The sequence below is a fragment of the Dreissena polymorpha genome, chromosome 4 (assembly GCF_020536995.1).
Source record: "Dreissena polymorpha isolate Duluth1 chromosome 4, UMN_Dpol_1.0, whole genome shotgun sequence".
Lineage (NCBI taxonomy): Eukaryota > Metazoa > Mollusca > Bivalvia > Myida > Dreissenidae > Dreissena > Dreissena polymorpha.
This window is the reverse complement of record NC_068358.1, coordinates 56,124,561-56,144,330: the sequence shown is the minus strand read 5'-3', so window position 1 is coordinate 56,144,330 and position 19,770 is coordinate 56,124,561. Positions and strand designations below refer to the sequence as shown.

Sequence of the window (19,770 nt, the reverse complement as noted above, 5' to 3'; positions counted from 1 at the left end):
ACTTCTTGAACAAGTTTGAACTAAACAACAATGTTGTTAAACTAATAATGTGTTGCAAAGGATAAAAAAAACACACACAATGTGTTCCTTAAAAACCGTTTATCTTAAACATGAATGTAAAAATCGAACAATTTTAGTATGTGAGACCCGCTGAAAATTGCAAGACGAGGGTAGTGTTTTGAAATCATGTGGTGGCATAGTTCGAAATTGCTAGTGATTCAGACATACTCGTTTTTAACAAATACCATGTCACATGAGGAAAGTGAAGAATGTGATGATACATTTGCTTTTCCAGAAGTGTGTAGTGGTGGTCTGTAATCAGTAAATTACTTTATGGAACCATTGACAAAATATACCGATTTCACTTTCGGAATGGAAATCGAAAGCTTTAAATTTCTACGGATTAGATAGCGGTGATACCGATCATAGCTATCGGTAATTAAATGATAATTTAAATTTCAGGACTATACATGCCACCAACAAATTTAGTCCAACAAACGGTGCCATTCATGTAGAAATTATTATAAGAAAATGTCACTAACACTAACGCCTAGAATGTCATAAAATAATTAGAAATCCAATTAAATAATCCGAACAGAAAATAAGCAAACACAACAAAAATCTAGCTGCATTCCTACATGAATATGATAAACAGGTACCGTGAATGCAAACCACAACCCATTTTTCCTCAAATTTGATAGCTTAGCCATAGGCATGGTGTAGGATGTGGGACGCCCTACCCAATAGAAATATTAAAAATAGCATGTGAATATTTATTATAAGTTAACGCTAAAACGGTCACAAGGTTGAAAAGCACATTGTGTTTTTGCAAGCAATCATATATCAATTGAACGGGTCACTGTCTCTAAACAATGTAAAACACTAAGTAAGGTGTGAAATATCGAGGACCAGTTTAAAAAAAAAGATCATATGTGATCGTCGTGATGTTTTATTTTTCAATTCCTATAATAAGATAAATATATACAGTATGTACCATCAGTCGACATACCGTAATGGGTGTGTGTACGTTTATATCTGACAGCGTATGTAATAGAATGTACGTGTGTTCCTGTTCTACCATCAGTAGACATACCGTAATGGGTGTGTGTACGTTTATATCTGACAGCGTATGTAATAGAATGTACGTGTGTTCCTGTTCTGCGATTAGGTAGATGTAATAGTAACTACAGCGACAGATCGTCTAGATCACAGCAAAGCGGCCGCTTCGAAAGCTATAGCTATCAAAGCTGGACAAGCTGTCAAACGGGAAATACATAATCAGAGACGAAGATTGCCATTGCCAGAAGGAGAACTGATCGTGACCAGTGGGGGAAATCTTGCGTGCAAGCAGCTGTACCATGTGACACTCAAACCGAGAAAGAAAGATCATGCTAAGGTATTCCACACGTCACTTGAACTGTTTGTTAACGATACATACATTTACAAAAAGCTAAACACATCGACATTCAGTGTTAAATGCAAATATAAGACCAAAACAAACAAAATTTGAAATCGAAATAGATATTATATCAAAACATAAAAAGGAACGTTAAATTAAATTGTCCTCGATAAGATGCTATCACAAGTGACACTTTGTACTGTCTCGTTTTTGGGGTTAAACGATGCATAATGCTACTGAAAACAGACGCAGTGGAAAATCAAGTTATACAGTTTTAACAAATCAGTTATACAGTTTTAACAACTACATGTATGCCAACAACGCTTATATGTTTTAATAAATCATGTTTTTATAATTGTTTTATTTAAGTCTGACGGCTTTCGTATAACCAAACGTCATTAAAAAATGCTGCTATTGCAGTGTTATTTCAGTCTTATATACCAGATGTGTTATTCACTGTCCAAGCACTTGAATGGATCTGGATAAATAAATAAACAATTCTGTAATTTGTATGAAAACGGTGTTTTTGTTTAACAAAAACGTGTATAGCCGTTTTTAGATTAATTTATTTTAAATATGTATATACGATCATAGCAGTCCTATCTTATAAATAATGTGACATTATGAGAAAATTATTAATTATCTTGATCTTGGAAATTGCTTGGGTTGTTTCTTAACCAAACAAAGAGTGCTTCAAGCCATATTACAGTTAAATATATATTTAAATATAGTGAATTAAAATATGATGATAAATTTTGATAGTGTCACGTTTAATCAGTATACGACTGCCACGAACAAGTTGTAAACAAAAGCTATTACTTTTATAGAACGTCGTTGTTTAATACCTGGTTGGTAGGTTTAACTTATTTCATTACATTTTGTTTCGGCGTTTGGGAATTGCCATAACAAATACACTGCTCATAGCTAGACAGTACACATGTGAAGTTGTAATTCTTGGAAATTATCGGAGTTCAACAGATAACATAACATAATTTGGACGCAAAAGTAACGCTTGTACTGAGATTAACAACTTTAATGTTTTATGGGCTAAATATAAACCTACATTTCACTTTCTGTACTGCTTATTTACATTTTCTTACGAAGATACAGTTAGGGTCGATAACATTTTGCATATTATATAACTTTTCAGATTAAAATTTCGTGTTAGCTTTGCGTAGCAATCTTTCTCATATGTTTAAATATGTATATAAGTGCTTGTTCAAAAATATAATATTTATTCAGATTATCAAAGCATTAATAAGAAGATGTTTGGAAGAAGCAAATTTATCATCAGGTAAATCAATAGCCTTCCCCGCACTTGGAACTGGAAATCTGAACTACCCCAAACGCGATGTTGCACTTGCCATGTTCGAATCAGTGGAAGAATATAGCGTTGCAAACCCTAACAGTAGTGTCGGATTTGTGTTCTTTGTAATCTTTCACACGAACACAGAAGTCCTGACAGAGTTCACAGCTATTTGCAAAGGTAAGGAATATTAAAAGAGAATACTTAGTTAGTACATTTTTGTTTTACTCGATTTCATCGACATTCTTTGGCTGATAAAGACGCTTTCGAGTTCGTTACTTGGGTAAAAACAATACGGACCACCTTTTGGGAGATAAAAAGAATTCTCCCTCAGTGGGGATTTAACCAGTTACCGCCCCAGTCGCTAGGAGGACCCTATCAATATCAGCTACGCTACGGCAACTTTTTTAAAAATATATTTTTAATCGATTGATTGTGATAACCAGCCTTATAGTACTATTACAGTTAAGATTATTAAAGCTAGACATTGGTCTGTTTATACGGTAGGTTTTATAATTATGTCCGTCCTAAACTCGCGTGTCTGAAACATTTTCATGAACCCTCCATATCTCATATACAAAACGTAACATTAATTAATAGAAATCGGGGACGATGTTTGAAAGGGTATATATGTCACAATACAACGATTATGTTTGAATGGCAAACATGTTCGATTCAATGTTCACTTCATAAATCATATACCTTTTTGAAGGGTTATCATCAAATGCAGGTAAATTTGACCTTTCACGCCAACTTAAGATCGATGTAACACTTGAACCTTGAATGTTCGAAACTGTATTCCTTGAACGATTGTGGTGATCCTCACAGCAATTGAATGTCACAATGGCTAATTTGCATCAGGCAGCCACGTTATCTCGAACCTCAGACCTCAATATCACGCTTGAAAAAGTTATAAGTTTAGGTGTCAACGGAATCGTGCCTTTTACAAACAAAACATAACAACTTAAATAATTTTTCATATAAGATAGTCATTTTAATATAACAATTATTTTTTCCTCTTTTTATAATATACTAAGGCAACATGTATATAACCGTTGCGATTCCAGATGATGCATGCGATTGAAAAGCGGAAAAGCAATCTTTCTAAAAAACAACTTAAACCAATCGCATTATATATCTTTAAACTGTACTACATTCTAATACTATGACAATTCAATTCTTAAATTGTTATTGTATAAGATTAACGTTTATGTTCATAACACCATACGCTTAAAAGTCAAATTAACAGTTGTCTGCTTTTCTTTGTGAATCCATTGTGTTTTGCATATTTATTATATCTATGGCAGCTGTCACCTACGCAATCGTCTTCTTACTGAGATGCAGTGCTATGCTCTGTCACCTACGCAATCGTCTTCTTACTGAGATGCAGTGCTATGCTCTGTCACCTACGCAATCGTCTTCTTACTGAGATGCAGTGCTATGCTCTGTCACCTACGCAATCGTCTTCTTACTGAGATGCAGTGCTATGCTCTGTCACCTACGCAATCGTCTTCTTACTGAGATGCAGTGCTATGCTCTGTCACCTACGCAATCGTCTTCTTACTGAGATGCAGTGCTATGCTCTGTCACCTACGCAATCGTCTTCTTACTGAGATGCAGTGCTATGCTCTGTCACCTACGCAATCGTCTTCTTACTGAGATCCAGTACTATGCTCTGTCACCTACGCAATCGTCTTCTTACTGAGATGCAGTGCTATGCTCTGTCACCTACGCAATCGTCTTCTTACTGAGATGCAGTGCTATGCTCTGTCACCTACGCAATCGTCTTCTTACTGAGATGCAGTGCTATGCTCTGTCACCTACGCAATCGTCTTCTTACTGAGATGCAGTACTATGCTCTGTCACCTACGCAATCGTCTTCTTACTGAGATGCAGTACTATGCTCTGTCACCTACGCAATCGTCTTCTTACTGAGATGCAGTACTATGCTCTGTCACCTACGCAATCGTCTTCTTACTGAGATGCAGTACTATGCTCTGTCACCTACGCAATCGTCTTCTTACTGAGATGCAGTGCTATGCTCTGTCACCTACGCAATCGTCTTCTTACTGAGATGCAGTGCTATGCTCTGTCACCTACGCAATCGTCTTCTTACTGAGATGCAGTACTATGCTCTGTCACCTACGCAATCGTCTTCTTACTGAGATGCAGTACTATGCTCTGTCACCTACGCAATCGTCTTCTTACTGAGATGCAGTACTATGCTCTGTCACCTACGCAATCGTCTTCTTACTGAGATGCAGTGCTATGCTCTGTCACCTACGCAATCGTCTTCTTACTGAGATGCAGTGCTATGCTCTGTCACCTACGCAATCGTCTTCTTACTGAGATGCAGTGCTATGCTCTGTCACCTACGCAATCGTCTTCTTACTGAGATGCAGTACTATGCTCTGTCACCTACGCAATCGTCTTCTTACTGAGATGCAGTACTATGCTCTGTCACCTACGCAATCGTCTTCTTACTGAGATGCAGTACTATGCTCTGTCACCTACGCAATCGTCTTCTTACTGAGATGCAGTACTATGCTCTGTCACCTACGCAATCGTCTTCTTACTGAGATGCAGTGCTATGCTCTGTCACCTACGCAATCGTCTTCTTACTGAGATGCAGTACTATGCTCTGTCACCTACGCAATCGTCTTCTTACTGAGATGCAGTACTATGCTCTGTCACCTACGCAATCGTCTTCTTACTGAGATGCAGTACTATGCTCTGTCACCTACGCAATCGTCTTCTTACTGAGATGCAGTGCTATGCTCTGTCACCTACGCAATCGTCTTCTTACTGAGATGCAGTGCTATGCTCTGTCACCTACGCAATCGTCTTCTTACTGAGATGCAGTGCTATGCTCTGTCACCTACGCAATCGTCTTCTTACTGAGATGCAGTACTATGCTCTGTCACCTACGCAATCGTCTTCTTACTGAGATGCAGTACTATGCTCTGTCACCTACGCAATCGTCTTCTTACTGAGTTGCAGTACTATGCTCTGTCACCTACGCAATCGTCTTCTTACTGAGATGCAGTACTATGCTCTGTCACCTACGCAATCGTCTTCTTACTGAGATGCAGTGCTATGCTCTGTCACCTACGCAATCGTCTTCTTACTGAGATGCAGTACTATGCTCTGTCACCTACGCAATCGTCTTCTTACTGAGATGCAGTGCTATGCTCTGTCACCTACGCAATCGTCTTCTTACTGAGATGCAGTGCTATGCTCTGTCACCTACGCAATCGTCTTCTAACTGAGATGCAGTGCTATGCTCTGTCACCTACGCAATCGTCTTCTTACTGAGATGCAGTGCTATGCTCTGTCACCTACGCAATCGTCTTCTTACTGAGATGCAGTGCTATGCTCTGTCACCTACGCAATCGTCTTCTAACTGAGATGCAGTGCTATGCTCTGTCACCTACGCAATCGTCTTCTTACTGAGATGCAGTGCTATGCTCTGTCACCTACGCAATCGTCTTCTTACTGAGATGCAGTACTATGCTCTGTCACCTAAGCAATCGTCTTCTTACTGAGATGCAGTACTATGCTCTGTCACCTACGCAATCGTCTTCTTACTGAGATGCAGTACTATGCTCTGTCACCTACGCAATCGTCTTCTTACTGAGATGCAGTACTATGCTCTGTCACCTACGCAATCGTCTTCTTACTGAGATGCAGTGCTATGCTCTGTCACCTACGCAATCGTCTTCTTACTGAGATGCAGTACTATGCTCTGTCACCTACGCAATCGTCTTCTTACTGAGATGCAGTGCTATGCTCTGTCACCTACGCAATCGTCTTCTTACTGAGATGCAGTACTATGCTCTGTCACCTACGCAATCGTCTTCTTACTGAGATGCAGTACTATGCTCTGTCACCTACGCAATCGTCTTCTTACTGAGATGCAGTACTATGCTCTGTCACCTACGCAATCGTCTTCTTACTGAGATGCAGTACTATGCTCTGTCACCTACGCAATCGTCTTCTTACTGAGATGCAGTGCTATGCTCTGTCACCTACGCAATCGTCTTCTTACTGAGATGCAGTGCTATGCTCTGTCACCTACGCAATCGTCTTCTTACTGAGATGCAGTACTATGCTCTGTCACCTACGCAATCGTTTTCTTACTGAGATGCAGTACTATGCTCTGTCACCTACGCAATCGTCTTCTTACTGAGATGCAGTACTATGCTCTGTCACCTACGCAATCGTCTTCTTACTGAGATGCAGTACTATGCTCTGTCACCTACGCAATCGTCTTCTTACTGAGATGCAGTGCTATGCTCTGTCACCTACGCAATCGTCTTCTTACTGAGATGCAGTACTATGCTCTGTCACCTACGCAATCGTCTTCTTACTGAGATGCAGTGCTATGCTCTGTCACCTACGCAATCGTCTTCTTACTGAGATGCAGTGCTATGCTCTGTCACCTACGCAATCGTCTTCTTACTGAGATGCAGTACTATGCTCTGTCACCTACGCAATCGTCTTCTTACTGAGATACAGTACTATGCTCTGTCACCTACGCAATCGTCTTCTTACTGAGATGCAGTGCTATGCTCTGTCACCTACGCAATCGTCTTCTTACTGAGATGCAGTGCTATGCTCTGTCACCTACGCAATCGTCTTCTTACTGAGATGCAGTGCTATGCTCTGTCACCTACGCAATCGTCTTCTTACTGAGATGCAGTGCTATGCTCTGTCACCTACGCAATCGTCTTCTTACTGAGATGCAGTACTATGCTCTGTCACCTACGCAATCGTCTTCTTACTGAGATGCAGTACTATGCTCTTGATTTATATATATGGCAGCTGTCACCTACGCAATCGTCTTCTTACTGAGATGCAGTACTATGCTCTTGATTTATATATATGGCAGCTGTCACCTACGCAATCGTCTTCTTACTGAGATGCAGTACTATGCTCTTGATTTATATATATGGCAGCTGTCACCTACGCAATCGTCTTCTTACTGAGATGCAGTACTATGCTCTTTATTTATATATATGGCAGCTGTCACCTACGCAATCGTCTTCTTACTGAGATGCAGTACTATGCTCTGTCACCTACGCAATCGTCTTCTTACTGAGATGCAGTACTATGCTCTGTCACCTACGCAATCGTCTTCTTACTGAGATGCAGTACTATGCTCTGTCACCTACGCAATCGTCTTCTTACTGAGATGCAGTACTATGCTCTGTCACCTACGCAATCGTCTTCTTACTGAGATGCAGTACTATGCTCTGTCACCTACGCAATCGTCTTCTTACTGAGATGCAGTGCTATGCTCTGTCACCTACGCAATCGTCTTCTTACTGAGATGCAGTGCTATGCTCTGTCACCTACGCAATCGTCTTCTTACTGAGATGCAGTGCTATGCTCTGTCACCTACGCAATCGTCTTCTTACTGAGATGCAGTACTATGCTCTGTCACCTACGCAATCGTCTTCTTACTGAGATGCAGTGCTATGCTCTGTCACCTACGCAATCGTCTTCTTAATGAGATGCAGTGCTATGCTCTGTCACCTACGCAATCGTCTTCTTACTGAGATGCAGTACTATGCTATGTCACCTACGCAATCGTCTTCTTACTGAGATGCAGTACTATGCTCTGTCACCTACGCAATCGTCTTCTTACTGAGATGCAGTACTATGCTCTGTCACCTACGCAATCGTCTTCTTACTGAGATGCAGTACTATGCTCTGTCACCTACGCAATCGTCTTCTTACTGAGATGCAGTGCTATGCTCTGTCACCTACGCAATCGTCTTCTTACTGAGATGCAGTACTATGCTCTGTCACCTACGCAATCGTCTTCTTACTGAGATTCAGTGCTATGCTCTGTCACCTACGCAATCGTCTTCTTACTGAGATGCAGTGCTATGCTCTGTCACCTACGCAATCGTCTTCTTACTGAGATGCAGTACTATGCTCTGTCACCTACGCAATCGTCTTCTTACTGAGATGCAGTACTATGCTCTGTCACCTACGCAATCGTCTTCTTACTGAGATGCAGTGCTATGCTCTGTCACCTACGCAATCGTCTTCTTACTGAGATGCAGTGCTATGCTCTGTCACCTACGCAATCGTCTTCTTACTGAGATGCAGTGCTATGCTCTGTCACCTACGCAATCGTCTTCTTACTGAGATGCAGTGCTATGCTCTGTCACCTACGCAATCGTCTTCTTACTGAGATGCAGTACTATGCTCTGTCACCTACGCAATCGTCTTCTTACTGAGATGCAGTACTATGCTCTTGATTTATATATATGGCAGCTGTCACCTACGCAATCGTCTTCTTACTGAGATGCAGTACTATGCTCTTGATTTATATATATGGCAGCTGTCACCTACGCAATCGTCTTCTTACTGAGATGCAGTACTATGCTCTTGATTTATATATATGGCAGCTGTCACCTACGCAATCGTCTTCTTACTGAGATGCAGTACTATGCTCTTGATTTATATATATGGCAGCTGTCACCTACGCAATCGTCTTCTTACTGAGATGCAGTACTATGCTCTTTATTTATATATATGGCAGCTGTCACCTACGCAATCGTCTTCTTACTGAGATGCAGTACTATGCTCTGTCACCTACGCAATCGTCTTCTTACTGAGATGCAGTACTATGCTCTGTCACCTACGCAATCGTCTTCTTACTGAGATGCAGTACTATGCTCTGTCACCTACGCAATCGTCTTCTTACTGAGATGCAGTACTATGCTCTGTCACCTACGCAATCGTCTTCTTACTGAGATGCAGTACTATGCTCTGTCACCTACGCAATCGTCTTCTTACTGAGATGCAGTGCTATGCTCTGTCACCTACGCAATCGTCTTCTTACTGAGATGCAGTGCTATGCTCTGTCACCTACGCAATCGTCTTCTTACTGAGATGCAGTGCTATGCTCTGTCACCTACGCAATCGTCTTCTTACTGAGATGCAGTACTATGCTCTGTCACCTACGCAATCGTCTTCTTACTGAGATGCAGTGCTATGCTCTGTCACCTACGCAATCGTCTTCTTAATGAGATGCAGTGCTATGCTCTGTCACCTACGCAATCGTCTTCTTACTGAGATGCAGTACTATGCTCTGTCACCTACGCAATCGTCTTCTTACTGAGATGCAGTACTATGCTCTGTCACCTACGCAATCGTCTTCTTACTGAGATGCAGTACTATGCTCTGTCACCTACGCAATCGTCTTCTTACTGAGATGCAGTACTATGCTCTGTCACCTACGCAATCGTCTTCTTACTGAGATGCAGTGCTATGCTCTGTCACCTACGCAATCGTCTTCTTACTGAGATGCAGTACTATGCTCTGTCACCTACGCAATCGTCTTCTTACTGAGATTCAGTGCTATGCTCTGTCACCTACGCAATCGTCTTCTTACTGAGATGCAGTGCTATGCTCTGTCACCTACGCAATCGTCTTCTTACTGAGATGCAGTACTATGCTCTGTCACCTACGCAATCGTCTTCTTACTGAGATGCAGTACTATGCTCTGTCACCTACGCAATCGTCTTCTTACTGAGATGCAGTGCTATGCTCTGTCACCTACGCAATCGTCTTCTTACTGAGATGCAGTGCTATGCTCTGTCACCTACGCAATCGTCTTCTTACTGAGATGCAGTGCTATGCTCTGTCACCTACGCAATCGTCTTCTTACTGAGATGCAGTGCTATGCTCTGTCACCTACGCAATCGTCTTCTAACTGAGATGCAGTGCTATGCTCTGTCACCTACGCAATCGTCTTCTTACTGAGATGCAGTACTATGCTCTGTCACCTACGCAATCGTCTTCTTACTGAGATGCAGTGCTATGCTCTGTCACCTACGCAATCGTCTTCTTACTGAGATGCAGTGCTATGCTCTGTCACCTACGCAATCGTCTTCTAACTGAGATGCAGTGCTATGCTCTGTCACCTACGCAATCGTCTTCTTACTGAGATGCAGTACTATGCTCTGTCACCTACGCAATCGTCTTCTTACTGAGATGCAGTACTATGCTCTTGATTTATATATATGGCAGCTGTCACCTACGCAATCGTCTTCTTACTGAGATGCAGTACTATGCTCTTGATTTATATATATGGCAGCTGTCACCTACGCAATCGTCTTCTTACTGAGATGCAGTACTATGCTCTTGATTTATATATATGGCAGCTGTCACCTACGCAATCGTCTTCTTACTGAGATGCAGTACTATGCTCTTGATTTATATATATGGCAGCTGTCACCTACGCAATCGTCTTCTTACTGAGATGCAGTACTATGCTCTGTCACCTACGCAATCGTCTTCTTACTGAGATGCAGTACTATGCTCTGTCACCTACGCAATCGTCTTCTTACTGAGATGCAGTACTATGCTCTGTCACCTACGCAATCGTCTTCTTACTGAGATGCAGTACTATGCTCTGTCACCTACGCAATCGTCTTCTTACTGAGATGCAGTACTATGCTCTGTCACCTACGCAATCGTCTTCTTACTGAGATGCAGTGCTATGCTCTGTCACCTACGCAATCGTCTTCTTACTGAGATGCAGTGCTATGCTCTGTCACCTACGCAATCGTCTTCTTACTGAGATGCAGTGCTATGCTCTGTCACCTACGCAATCGTCTTCTTACTGAGATGCAGTGCTATGCTCTGTCACCTACGCAATCGTCTTCTTACTGAGATGCAGTGCTATGCTCTGTCACCTACGCAATCGTCTTCTTACTGAGATGCAGTACTATGCTCTGTCACCTACGCAATCGTCTTCTTACTGAGATGCAGTGCTATGCTCTGTCACCTACGCAATCGTCTTCTTACTGAGATGCAGTACTATGCTCTGTCACCTACGCAATCGTCTTCTTACTGAGATGCAGTGCTATGCTCTGTCACCTACGCAATCGTCTTCTTACTGAGATGCAGTACTATGCTCTGTCACCTACGCAATCGTCTTCTTACTGAGATGCAGTGCTATGCTCTGTCACCTACGCAATCGTCTTCTTACTGAGATGCAGTACTATGCTCTGTCACCTACGCAATCGTCTTCTTACTGAGATGCAGTACTATGCTCTGTCACCTACGCAATCGTCTTCTTACTGAGATGCAGTACTATGCTCTGTCACCTACGCAATCGTCTTCTTACTGAGATGCAGTACTATGCTCTGTCACCTACGCAATCGTCTTCTTACTGAGATGCAGTACTATGCTCTGTCACCTACGCAATCGTCTTCTTACTGAGATGCAGTACTATGCTCTGTCACCTACGCAATCGTCTTCTTACTGAGATGCAGTACTATGCTCTGTCACCTACGCAATCGTCTTCTTACTGAGATGCAGTACTATGCTCTGTCACCTACTCAATCGTCTTCTTACTGCGATGCAGTACTATGCTCTGTCACCTACGCAATCGTCTTCTTACTGAGATGCAGTACTATGCTCTGTCACCTACGCAATCGTCTTCTTACTGAGATGCAGTACTATGCTCTGTCACCTACGCAATCGTCTTCTTACTGAGATGCAGTACTATGCTCTGTCACCTACGCAATCGTCTTCTTACTGAGATGCAGTGCTATGCTCTGTCACCTACGCAATCGTCTTCTTACTGAGATGCAGTGCTATGCTCTGTCACCTACGCAATCGTCTTCTTACTGAGATGCAGTGCTATGCTCTGTCACCTACGCAATCGTCTTCTTACTGAGATGCAGTGCTATGCTCTGTCACCTACGCAATCGTCTTCTTACTGAGATGCAGTGCTATGCTCTGTCACCTACGCAATCGTCTTCTTACTGAGATGCAGTACTATGCTCTTGATTTTTTACGATGTGATCCGTTGTTAAAAATTTAGCTCATACATTTAATAAGTTAATTTCATAATGCCTCATAATGTTGCAATTCTTTTGCTGTGATTGATATTCTATTTTTTAAATCAAATAAAATGAAATTAAATCAAATTTATATTATCCTCTATTGCTCTCTAACTTTATATACGATGCTATGTGGTTTACACATTGTTTATGTGATTAATAAGGCCAAAGTGTGAGGCAGCGTGCTTTTAAATGATTTAAACTTTCAATGCTTAAGCATTTTTAATATTGTTTATATTTTATATTTTTATGTATTTTTCTATTTTGAACAAGTGAATGGCCACGTACCTTCAATAAAGTGTGAGCGGCATTGAATGAAAGTTTAAACTCTTATAATGGTTCTGGAGTTAAATTATTATTATTATTATTATTATTATTATTATTATTATTATTATTATTATTATTATTCTGAAGAACAAGTGGATGCACAAACGAGACCGTTCATTGATGACCTTGCGTCGCTTCAAAAAGGAGGTGCTTGTTTTGATGAAAAAGGAAATAATTTTGAAAAACTTCGGTCTGGAAACAAAATAGTAGAAGTACAAAAGGTAACCTTGGTAGATGACAATGCGTCGTTTCAAGTGGGAGGTCGATCTGCAACAGCGAAAGCAAATCTAAATCAAGATAGCAATCACGATTTATGTGATGAAAAGTAAGATAAAACACAACCAACTTCTTTAAACATTTTTCATTACGCGTTAGTATGAAACCGTTTTCCCCTGTTTTAGAACTTTTTTTTTTCAGTCTTTTTCAATCGTCAATAATTTGTCTTTTCATAACTGATATCGTCCGCAGGTGGTTTTTTGGCAATATATCGCGCAAGGAAGCTGAGGAAAAGCTTTCAGCGCATCCAGATGGCGTGTATTTGGTTCGTGAAAGCGAGTCCGCACCTGGTGAGTTGTAATCTCAAACGACTAAACATGAACATACATATCCTTTATATGCAGACGAAATAGATCGTAAGGTAATAATTGTTTATAGTCATTACGACTATTTCGACCTTTAAGGCCACGTTTTTAACAATATCTCGTATTTCACAGGATGTTACGCGATTTCCGTTCGCGAAGATGACGGAAGAAAACCACTAACTCCGTGTGTCAAACACTACAAGATAGAGAGGAATGAAAATGACGTGTTCTTTATCGCGAGGGAGCGCCCTTTCAAATCCTTGCAAGAATTGATTAAAGACTGTAAAGGTACAAAAATCATTGTTGCGTCGTTTTAGGTTTTAATTGGGAAATGATTTTACACATTAAGTCAAGTTGATTGAAACTATGTTTTACATATTATACACTGCCTATTGCAAATAATATATGTTGCACGAATAATCGATGAATTGATATAAATATATATATATATATATATATATATATATATATATATATATATATTGTACTACTGTCCACCTATCTAATCCTGTTCTCGTCCCAGAGTCGGGCGTACATCGCAAAACCCTGGTAGCTCCTTGCCCGCGTACATTAGAGCAGGAAGTATACGGTACATGGGAAATAAATGGTGAGTACTGAGTGAAAAGGAAAGTAATATATATATGCATAAAGATGTAAATAGCAAGGTAGCCAAGCGGCTTTATAGCAGCTGTGTTAACTGTGTGTATTATGTATACATGCAAACAAATAAGATCGTTATCATGTCTGTCAGTATATCATATTAACAACAACAATTCGTATCATGCAACCTATATGAATTGATTACTCTGCATACGGTGTTTAGTCTAAAAATGAAACTCCAGAAACGTTTTTAGATGAACAATCCTTGTTCTGACCCACATCTATTATAACAAGCCTTTAAAGTCCTAGAAAATTGTAAGTTTCGAAACAGTCATAACAGTGTTAACTGGTACAGAATACGAATATTCAATATTTTGGCACTTGAATTCAAAATAATATGTGGAAAAAAGGTCCAATGTTGTTGACAATATTACAATTTTGAAATATTGATAAAGTTCATATTTGTGTATTATTGTGGAATGTTATTTAGTAATACTATCCACGATCATGTGTAATAGAAATCGTAAACGTGTATGAACTCGTTCATTGAAAGAAGATGGAGATTCGGCATCGGGAAAACCTGAGACAGCGTTCCGTACACTGCCCCACAAACCAATCAGACACATTTCCGAGCAGTCAACTTACTCACGGGCGTCCATTGATGAACCCCCACAGCGCATGACCCCCGAGTTTTGTTCGTCCATGTACCAAGCAGATATACGCCCGCCGCCATATTGGACCAAGTTCACATCTGAGAAAAGTGTCAAAGAGTGGAATATAAGCGGCAAAGGCAAATATATTTACATGTATATATAATCTTTATCTTAGAAACTAAGGAACAAACACAATAAGGTCAAACATAACTGTTAACCAAGTAAAACCGACACACAGTTACATACAAGTATACCAAATAAATCATGTGATATGTATTGATTAGACCTTTTTTAATCATTGTAATTTCTTAATCACGACCTATGTCTTCTTCTTTATCTTCTGTTTCCCGATTGCCGATACACTTTGATGCTTGAGGCAGGGTTGAGGCTGGTCTTCTTTAGAGCCATCACCTGTCCGTACAGCAGCTATTGCAGTGTCACATGTTTAGGCCATACATTTTCTTCCAATGGTGGTCGTCCCTGCATTCCTGGACGATGTTTTCAGCTATTCAGTCGGCTTTTTCACTGCGGGCACTCTGATGACGGCACGAGCTGGAATCTCTTTTGCATGTGGCGCTGTAGTGTATTGTGTCCTGTTCGAAGTCGAAAGATGATCATCTATTTTATTTAGAAAAAGAAATGGTTATTGTCTCACGGCTTTTTAGTTCTGTACAGGCACTTGGCGATGGTGACAATTTCTTCTAGACAGATTATTTTAGATCTTCTGCTCACAGCTTTGTTACCCTGTCTGCTTCATTATTTCCTTTTATTGCGTAGTGAGAAGGAATCTACTGGAGTATAATTCAATTCTGATGCACTTATTGTTTGGCAGTCCAGCTTTAAGGCGGGGAAGTTTATTGGCTGTTACTGCATCCGGGACTATCAAAACATCACGTCAACCTTTCTGCAGATGGTTTGTGTAACATGATTCAAGTCTTTCGCCTAAGATTTGTGCAATGGTGCGGCGGAGACCTTTTTTGCCTGTGCTTGCCCGTCCGTGTCCGTATGGGTACCGCACGCTCAGGCTCTCCCTGTCTTGACCCGTGCTTTCTTAATTCAAGCATAACCAGAGTGGGGGCTTTTGTACTTGCTTTATTTCACTCATTATTTGAGTTGATAAGGGGGGCTAAGGTACAGATGAGAACGTTGCTTTGTGTTTTTTTTTTCGGGTCGAGGGCAGATTGTGATTGTGATGGGCTCTGCATGTGTCTGCAGCTAATCCTAACGCTTCGTTAGCATAACGTTGTTTTCGCGATAAAATAAAGATCATCTTATTCTTTCTAATCCGATGCTGCGCATTCGACTGTGATTCAGGTGATCATTTGAGAACATTGGTTTCGTGATATGCTTCATAGCGTTGCATTCCCTTGTTATCTCTAGTTTAGAATTCCCATAATTATTTCCAGAATGTCTGTTGGTAGTATTGTGACGTGTTGGAGCAGTTTTCATGGTGAAGTTTACTTTGCTTTTCTACAACGTCATGATCTGTTTTGTTGACTTCCTACTGTGTTGCTGCCAGCATAGTCTTTATTCTAAGTTTGCTTGTGACTTTTGTCTCTGCTCTCTGTCCCTGTTGTTTCCATGCCATTCTCTTGTCGATGGGTCACGTGAAACTAGGAGACTGTCATACACACGGGGTAGCTCGAGTCTCTCGTCCCTGTTAAGTAATGGCCGCCGTTCTTCGGAAGTGAGGTGTAGGATCCTGTCTAACATGCTGTATGTGGCGGGTATAGATTACTTGTATGTGCACCAGAGAAAAAAGTCATCTGCTTCACGACTGCGTGATACTCTTTTGATAGTCCCGTTATGACGATAAAGTGAATGAAAACGGTTTGTGAAAAAAACTCCTTTTGGGACCCTTTGGCGCAGCAAAAGTTTTTTCCCGCATAGACAGTCTACAGAAAGACTAGCTCCCCGAATGTGCATGTACAACTTGAACCGCCGCTTCATGTTAAATTGTCGAATGATTAAGGTTTTTAATTTAAACAGCAATTGGGTCATCTTCTCTGCCTGTAATGCGTCTTCTTTTACCTGGGCAAGGTATGTTTTCTTAGTGACTCTGGTGTCAGCTGCCTTGTTCCTCAGACTTCAGGACTCGGGGTTTCGCCCAGTTTATCTAAACCGTGGCTTATGGACAAAGGACCTCCCCTGTGACTTAATTTTACTGGCCTATGTGATTGCGCTGATGGGCGGAGTCTTGCCGTGGAGCATGACAGTTTAAACATATTAATTTGTTTTCGATATTCTCTAGATTATTTGGAAAAATACGCATCTTGTGGTAAACGCCAAACGTTGTAATTTAATTCAGTTTTAAATTCACCTACCGAATAAATGGCGTCGGCGTATTTGGACCTACGGATCTGATGGGTTTGAAAAATCCGTTATTAAATATTCAAATAAACTCGGTACAATACAAAATATTTACCATTTGTTGAACATGAATTATTTAAAAAAAAACGGCCGAAAGGTTTATTGAATCACTAACATATTCCAGTATAATCACTGTATAACCTTAATATAATTCTGCAAAGAAGTAGGCAAATTAACGTCTTTTTTTACATCAGTGAACTACACTTCCTTGCATATTTTTTCTATAGGATACACATCGACTCCGGTCGTGTATTTTTCATTCCGATTATGTCCGTTCATTATCATTACAGGAAGAGATCGTTTTGTGCTTGTACAAGTCGACGAGGAAACTTATCAGTATATTGAAGGCATTGTGCAGGACACCTGGCTAACCGATTTGCACGGACATGGTCGAGATGCCGAAGGGCTGTATGATTTGGGGTATAATCGTATTTCCATCAATGACATACAAAGGGTGGAGAATCTAACTCTGTACGAACAATATGCAAGCAGACGACAACTGATGTTTTATGAGTCCGGGAAAGGTATTGCAAAAATACATGTGTATATAATGTTCATATAGCAACATATACCAAATAAAACGCATCTGATCTCGTTTATTATAATAGCGTTGTACCAACAGATGTATATTGATTATGTTGTAGCCGGTATATACCCTGATCTAAGAAATGCCCCGGGTTTAAAAGGTGGGTCAACGCACATCAAAGACCTGCTGAACGATGAGTGGACAAAACGTCTGTATTCGGAAGTCAACGAGGAATACCTTTTGCATGGAACGAAGCCCGAGAACGTGGAGTCAGTATATACCCAGGGATTGGACCCGAGACTTTCGAGGAAAGCGGCCCTTGGGCCCGCGGTATACATGGCTGAGAGTTCCACAAAAGCCGACCAATATACAGGTATAACAATTTTTTACCAAAAGAGAGGAATAACACAATTTAACAGAGTATCGCTTTATTCGGATCATTGAATTGTGTTTGATCCGTAATTCATTAAGAATTCTTAAATTTATAATACTTTTTTTTAAACAAAAATAATAAAACACTCATATGTTTGATCGCTTAGTAACAAATATTATATTATCAATATCATATTGACGCAGCAATGTTCACCGTTATAAGAGTTTATAAGAGTGAACGCGTTGAACTAAACCCAATGATTTTTGTCTTGATATCAGACTCTATTGACGACCGTCAACAGACTGGACTGACAATGTTCCTAGTGAGAGCCTGTCTGGGAAACATCTGTGGTGTAACCCAGTGTCGCAATATGAGGCGACCACCTTGCACGGATTCGTTGTGCAGTCTCGACGACTGTCAGCACGTGGACAGATACGACAGCGTTGTGGCGGAGGAACAGTTTATTTTCAGAGAATTCGTTGTTTATGATAGGACTCAGGTCTATCCTGAGTACGTGATTAGTTATGACAGGGATTAATCACTAGTGAGTTTAAGTTATGTAAAGAAATATAAAACATTTATTTATCTGTTTCTATATATCGAAATAGAGTAATTAACGATACCAAAGTAAATCTTCCAAAACGCTTAAATTGACTTATTCACAGATTGTTAAAATGATAGTGTTGCAAGTTTTTATAATACATTAACAGAATTATAGAACGCTGTTCGTAAGGGAGAGACACTAATGACATAGGCTCGTAATGAAATACTTTTTCATTCTTGAACAATGATCCTCTAAAATTGATACAATTATTTAGCATTACAAACAATTACATAATTGTTGTTTTGGTTTGAGTTTGTTACAACACGAGAATCACTTACATAAAGTATACAATGCATGTTTACGAATAAGAGTTAGGTAGTCGAGTGGTTATAGCGATAATATTTTAGTCCAAAGGGCGCTAGTTCGAGCAAAGATGAGGACAACACATTTTTTTCTTTCATTATTGTTTGTTTTTGCTTGATGGAGCTTTTGAGCTACGATGTTTAAATATTATTTGATGCTGTTAATTACACAATCAAAAAGTATTCCTTTAAACATTTTTAAATGTATATCTTTGAACAGTTTTAAGAAGAACAATCAGAACAATATTATTTATATTTATTGCTCTCTATACAAGTTCTCCAGAAACAATGAAAGTTATGTCCAACGTAATGCACAAAGCGTTCGGAATTCGATAGAAAGGAAAATTAAGAGTTTCGAACGGAAAATTCCGAGAATCGAGACCCAGTTCCTTTTTTATTGATTTTTTTTGTTTTCTTCGTCCGTCATGCGTCGTGCGGAGTAAACATTTCCCTCGCGATCAGTCTAGAGGCCGCAATTTTTACCCAATAAAAAAATTGGTCAAAACATTTTTCCCGAAACCAATTGATTAAAAAGAACTTCGCACTTCATCTGTAAGTCATGTAGGTAGACACATACACCAATCATCAGGTCAATATCTTAAAGCGTTTGAGTAAAAACGTCCGGAAAACGGGAAGCCGGACGGACAGAGGGACGGACGAACAGACGGACGGACGGTCCGACTTCCATATGCTAACCTAATGTTGTCATTAAAAGCGTTTGAACATTCTAGAAAAAACATTAATATCCAACTCTTTACGAAACTTGGCCAGAACATTTGTTCCACAATTTTATTTCGGTGGAGTGTGAAAATGGGTCATGCGGAGTCAAACGCTTTGTAATTATTTTATATTTTACC

At 40.2% G+C, this 19,770-nt stretch overlaps 1 protein-coding gene across 1 annotated transcript in view; it reads left to right on the top strand.

Moving 5' to 3' along the window:
• LOC127878441 (uncharacterized) overlaps positions 1 to 19,162 on the top strand; it is a 41,529-nt gene extending 22,367 nt beyond the window's left edge. Inside the window, exons 15-24 of the mRNA XM_052424965.1 lie at positions 1,169 to 1,396; positions 2,642 to 2,885; positions 12,992 to 13,229; positions 13,373 to 13,470; positions 13,618 to 13,773; positions 14,009 to 14,092; positions 14,639 to 14,875; positions 17,399 to 17,632; positions 17,753 to 18,007; positions 18,286 to 19,162. Of these exons, the coding sequence (XP_052280925.1) occupies positions 1,169 to 1,396; positions 2,642 to 2,885; positions 12,992 to 13,229; positions 13,373 to 13,470; positions 13,618 to 13,773; positions 14,009 to 14,092; positions 14,639 to 14,875; positions 17,399 to 17,632; positions 17,753 to 18,007; positions 18,286 to 18,545 (2,034 nt within the window). The 3' untranslated portion in view covers positions 18,546 to 19,162. The remainder of the gene's footprint in view (positions 1 to 1,168; positions 1,397 to 2,641; positions 2,886 to 12,991; positions 13,230 to 13,372; positions 13,471 to 13,617; positions 13,774 to 14,008; positions 14,093 to 14,638; positions 14,876 to 17,398; positions 17,633 to 17,752; positions 18,008 to 18,285) is intronic.
• The last annotated feature ends 608 nt before the right edge of the window (positions 19,163 to 19,770 follow it).